This window comes from Ixodes scapularis, unplaced genomic scaffold (genome assembly GCF_016920785.2).
Source record: "Ixodes scapularis isolate PalLabHiFi unplaced genomic scaffold, ASM1692078v2 PGA_scaffold0__279_contigs__length_252992795, whole genome shotgun sequence".
In the NCBI taxonomy this organism is placed as follows: domain Eukaryota; kingdom Metazoa; phylum Arthropoda; class Arachnida; order Ixodida; family Ixodidae; genus Ixodes; species Ixodes scapularis.
This window is the reverse complement of record NW_024609835.1, coordinates 121,140,819-121,146,742: the sequence shown is the minus strand read 5'-3', so window position 1 is coordinate 121,146,742 and position 5,924 is coordinate 121,140,819. Positions and strand designations below refer to the sequence as shown.

General features: G+C 39.2%; 1 protein-coding gene across 1 annotated transcript; it reads right to left on the bottom strand.

The window, feature by feature from the left end:
- Positions 1–539: 539 nt before the first annotated feature.
- On the bottom strand, positions 540–2,928 carry LOC8043573 (acanthoscurrin-2-like). The gene is made up of 2 exons (XM_029983795.4): positions 2,866–2,928; positions 540–1,038 (listed from the first exon to the last, which is right to left on the bottom strand). Exons 1-2 carry the CDS (start codon positions 2,875–2,877, stop codon positions 571–573), a joined length of 480 nt encoding a protein of 159 aa, XP_029839655.3. The 5' UTR covers positions 2,878–2,928; the 3' UTR covers positions 540–570.
- Positions 2,929–5,924: the final 2,996 nt, after the last annotated feature.

The window sequence follows — 5,924 nt, the reverse complement described above, 5'->3', positions numbered from 1 at the left end:
TCTTGTGATTATTGCGAATAAAATTCTTGGTATCCGTATATTATTCGATATTTGACTTCTTCAACAACATTTGGCACTGTCTGAGTCTATCTCGATTCGAGCTCGAGGGCGACTTCAAACAGATGTTATAACTAGTTAGAAAAAGGGATGAGGATTTTGTATCTAGGGCTTCAAGTAAGTGTTTCTAGGGAGAAAAAAAGCTCAGAGGGAACCTAGTGAGACCAGCGATAATCGACATTTTAGCTTGTAGTCACCATAAAAAGCTTACCTACATAAAAAATAACATGCGAACGTATGTCGCGGGTTGTTTACATTGAATGATTGCCAATATTGTGCATTTTAACAATGTTCACTCAAATTTACGTTCTAATTGATATTAAAAATATGTCGCATTATATGTCACAACAAGTTTTTGATTTGAATATAAATACCACATTAGGAAGTCCAATAAGAAACCTCTGCGACGAAAATATTAACGTAAAACACGTGATGCCCCTTCATAAATCGCTTTTGTGGTTTACGGATGGTACTTACACACTAAATGTATCGATGAGAGCTAAGGAAAGGTAATTAGCCAAAGAATCCATGGCCGATTCCTCCGTAACCGCCACCGTAGTTGCCACCGTAAGTGCCGTGGTAAGTCCCGCCGTAGGAACCACCGTAAGAGCCTCCGTAGCCGCCGCCGAATCCCCCGAGACCACCATAGCCAAAGCCACCTAGTCCTCGGCCAATTCCACCGTAGCCAAGGCCGCCTCCACGGCCAAGGCCGCCGTAGCCCAATCCGCCGTATCCTCCTCCAAGTCCTCCTCCGCCGTGGCCCAATCCGCCGAATCCTCCTCCAAGTCCTCCTCCACCGTGGCCCAGCCCGCCGAATCCGCCGAATCCACCTCCACGGCCAAGACCACCATGTCCGAAGCCACCGTGTCCACCACCGAAGCCACCGTGTCCACCCCCGAAGCCACCGTGACCACCACCGAAGCCAAGGCCAAACGTGGCGGAGGAGAGGGCAAGGGCACCGCAGAGGGTCGCAATGAAAAGCTAAAAATATATATAAAAAATATAAAAAAAAAAAGTCTTTTGGCATTTTTGGGCAGCCTCAAACTTCGAAAGTCTTCTCTCAACTTCAGTTGTAATTTCATAGAACGCCTGGTCAAAGGCGTTTCGAGATATTTGGAGCATCTCTCTAGTTTACCAGGTAGAAAAAGTAGCCAGATACTGGCGCATTCTCTGCGTGGGAAGCATGGACTGTTGCATAAATTCATAGCCCTTTCGCCAAGTGAGTAAAATTGTTTTAGTCATCACGCGTCGGCATTAGTAAAACAGTTCAGTTGGAAAGCTGCCATATTGTATTAGAATAAGCTCCCTAAACGCTTTTGTGTCATCAGACAATGCACTCTTGAGAGGTATCCAAACGAGACATTCAATTTTCTAAGCAAATGCAGTAGGGCACAATTCAATCTACATTGTTCGTTTACGTTTAAACGTAAAAAAGTAAATTGCCAACAAATGAAGCTTCAGTTTGATATCAATTTACGCTCTGCTCAAAAATTAAATTATATATATAAAAAAACAAAAAACTAAACGCACATAAAATAGAGGTGAAAAAGGATTGCTAAGGCACTCGGGGTCTTTAAACGAACAGTAAAAAGTACTCGAGAGTTAATGTGATTTCCTTTTTGCCTTCAATTCTTTTTGTTAACCAAACGCCTTAATGACGCACCATAACGCTGTTTTCCCGTTGACGTATAGAGGTCTGTAGAAAAATTGTGAACTTTACTCGGCAATTTGATTATGAAAAATCGCTGGTTCGATATTTCCACACAGAAACTTCTCCATCCAGCTGCACCGTAATGGCAAATTTCAAAAATGTCCAGAATACATAACCAATTTGTGCGATTTCTTTGCAGGATGTCAGATTAAAGTTTTCGCTTTTCAAGAAAACAAAGACAAAAACAAAACACAACATGCTCCCAATCACTAGCGAAGCTATATTTATCCAGGGGCCCTAATCTGGACACTTGGCGAAAAAGTTGGCGAGAAATCCTGCGGCCCTGATTGGCCGGCGCCAAGGTCAAGTGCGGCGTTGGCCAATCACGCCCGCCAGATTTCTCGCCGAGCTTCTCGCAAGTGTCCAGATTAGGGCTCCAGGTTGCTGTATTTCAGCAATACTTTTGAAGACGGCCCGCAGCCACGTAGTGTGCTTATATTAGTTACCAGCTGAAAAAAAAGCACGAAAGTCATTTTAAAATAATTAACGAATTACTCTAAAAAACAAAAACCCGTGCGTCTACTTTCCCGCAAAATACTCGGAGAGCCAATCACCGCGCATTACGGAGGCAGCTCAGCATATGACGATGCTGAAACATATGTTTAGACCAAAAAACGCAGTCTGAGTTGTGATATTAAGCAATGCAAGCGTGACGTTTTGCATTGCTTAATGTCTCAACTGAGACTGCTTTTTTTGTTCTAAACATATGTTTCAGCATCGTCATACGCTGAGCTGTCTCCGTAATTTGCGATGATTGGCTCTTTGGGTGTTGTGCGGGAAAGGAGACGAACTTTTTTTTTTTTTTTCAGAGTGTAAATTAAAGTAAGCTTTAATTTTCAGGCTCCCACAGCTTATCGACCTAAATATGTTGGGCAAGAAATAGACTTTCTGAAGAAAGTAATATCGCAAAAAGTTGAAGATTGTTGTCAATGAGTTACCCGGTATCAATATATGCCAAAGAAAAAGGTTTATTGGCAGCAATGTATATACTTGAAATTTTATAAGGTATTAAAGTTAAGGCTGACATAACAGAACTGAGCTTAAAACTATAGTGGGAGCACGCACACATGTAGACACGAAAGCTTTCTCAAACTTACCGGAGACTTCATGGCGTTCTTCGTTTCTCCTTTTTAGAGGACCTTAGCCGGCTGCAATAGCGTGGTTCTCGAGCAGCTTCTTCGCTTTTTATAGGTCCCGGAAGGACCGGTACATACCACTGTCTCTTTGCATTTTGTTTTGTTCGCGCTCGCATTAGCGTAGACTGTGCGTGCTCTTGTTTTGCATTCACTTTGGATACTTGCTCCTTTTTCGCGGCCTTCCAGTTAGGAACTTAGTTTTCTCTTGTCAAGCCAGCACTTTTAGTCGTTTTTATTCTTATTCGCGCTGAGGAAGAAAGTTGCGCAAGCTTTCAATTTTACGACCTAATTTTATTGTCTGTCTTCTGAACATGTTAGTTAAATAATGGTAGAAATTGTCGGTTAAGGCTGAACGTCGAGAGGGGATCTAGTTTTAGGCGATGGTTTTAAAATGTTCTGAAGTAATTAAAAAGCAATATAGGGAACTGGACGACACAAATATGTTCCTCATAAGTTTGTTTTCTTCCAAAAAAATTATATTTGATTTTAATTAAAAATTAATAGCTGACTCCTGACTTCTTTAAACATTTGAGGAGCGGATATATAAGATGTCGTGTTGAACGTGCCTGAAATAAACAACATAAAGCTTATGAAACTCTTGTTTGCAACTGATCCAGCTATCTTTAAAAGAAGTTAGTCCATGACAATGTTTACTAAGAAGCGAACGTCTGAAGAGAAACTGTATAGTAATAAACTGAAGAAACCCAGAAAATTAACCTACGTTTTGAGGAGAATGATGCCTTTTATAAGTGTAACCGTAGTTTGTTATATGTACATGCAAACTATGAAACCCATTAAATCTCCTGGAGTTATAGGCAAAGTAGCAAACAATGAAAAGATTCAAGCTTCTTATGACTGAAATAAGAAAAACTTTACTCAAAAGTATTTTTTTTTGTTTGCAAGCGAAAAGAAATTTATATACTGTTTTATTTTTTACAAAATTTATAAATATACAGCTTCCCATTGTAGGAATCACGGTAGACGCGAAGTTTCGTTGGATACACGGGATCATGATTAAGAGTGTCGCCATCGTGACTTTCTGTTCAATTATGCTTTTCTATGGTGAGTAGATAATTTCTGCTGAGCTATTTGTATAAACGCCGTTAAGGTTTCTATACTGATTGGGCTAATGAATTTTCGACCTTGGAACAGATTTGAAGAAGACCATTTTATCCATCTGCCTCGTTTAAAGTTTGAATATATAGATGCAAAGTACACCATTTCATATTGGTTTAGTTATTTTTTTTTCATTATTTATTTTAGGTATCCCACAGCGCCCACGAAAACATCATAGGAAGGGGAGATGAAAAAAAAATTAAACACGCCACGACACATAGAAGAACGCACGCGTTGCCTACAGCGGATACAAAAGTGGAAAAACAGTGAACATTATAACATATGCTTATGCGTTATATAAAAATACAAAATTATTGATTCCCCCCCGAAGTGGACCGAAAGTTTGCTATGCGATCGATGTTCAACAGGAGAGCCATACAGTCACCAAGGGCAGGGCATTTACTCCGCAATACATAGCGCAGTGATCAACGTGCTGGCGTATTGCAGACAAAATGTTGACAACACTGTAGTTGCTAAATATAACAAATGAAAGTGATTCTAAAACAGAGCTATATGGCACTCCAGAAGTGACATAGATAGAGTAAAATAATTTGTTGCTATTAGCACTGCGTGGTCGTACCATTTAGATAGTTCGCTAGCCATCTAAGAGCGTAACTATTTATTTAAGTGGCTTTATATTGCGAAAAATAAATTTGTGTGGCATAAGTTCAAACGCACTTCGGAAATCGAGAAAAACCCAATCTGATTGAAGACTTTTTCTTATATGTGTACGTTAAATTGCGTTATAATTTTATAATTGGAGTTGTACACGACATGCCTCGATAAAATGCACATTGAACGGCAGTGAAACAATTGTTATATGGGAGATGTACTTGGCTTATGTAAATAATATTTCTTTATTATTATTTACTTTAAAGGCGTCTTTTCGGGCGCATTACATAAGGTGGGATCACCGGAAAGAGTGATACATAATGAACATGATGAAAAAGTTTACCATTTGGATGTATAAATACTATAAAATCAAAGAATACGAAATACGCAAGTTCGTAAACATATTAGTCATAACACAAACGCGCGAAAAGTTCCTTAGACAGTATGAAATATATATTAGTCCCAATGTGGTCCGGCAAGTTGTTAAATCCTGTATTGCTCGATGTTAAAGTGGGAATATGAAAGAGGTAGTATGAGACGGATATTGCTGAAGTTTGCACAAATTATATGTTTGAGAAGAAATATACAAGTCTGATTGGCTATAAGTATTTTTGAAGTATAAGGAACTGTATTAAAAGTAATTAAAAACACACATTCGGCTAGATTGTCGCCTAGTGGTTAATGAAAGGTGGAGGCTGCTTTCGGGTGAAAAATCGTTTAATGTAAAGCGGGTTGCTTTCTTTTGAACAGAATCTAATTTAGTACTTCGTAATTTCCATGTGTTGGCCATCTCATACCGGCGTATTCAAGTTTAGGGCGAATTATTACTTTATTTTCGCCTAATTTTGTTGCAGAAAGAGCAAAGTCGAGGCACCGTCTAAGAACCCTAATGATTTCAGTTAACTAGCGATCAGGTTATCGATAAGCTGGTTTCATGATAAATGTTTGGAGATGTGAAGGCCGATATACTTATACAGCGAAGCATATGTTTGTTTTAAAATTAGTAACGTGTACTGAACAGATGAATGATTCCTTTATTGTTTGGTGAAACGGTCATTTTTTTGCATTTTCCACGGTTAATGTGTGTTTGCTAGCCGGAGGACCAGAATATTATAGAGTGTAAGTCATTTTGAAGAAGGCAATGACCTGCTCGTTCAGTAATATGTTTGTAGAAGACACAGTTATCTGCAAATACGCGAATAATCGATTTAATTGGAGAAGAACGATTATTGATGTAAATCAGAAAGAGTAGTGGGCCGAGAACGCTACCTTGTACGACGCCTGAGATTACC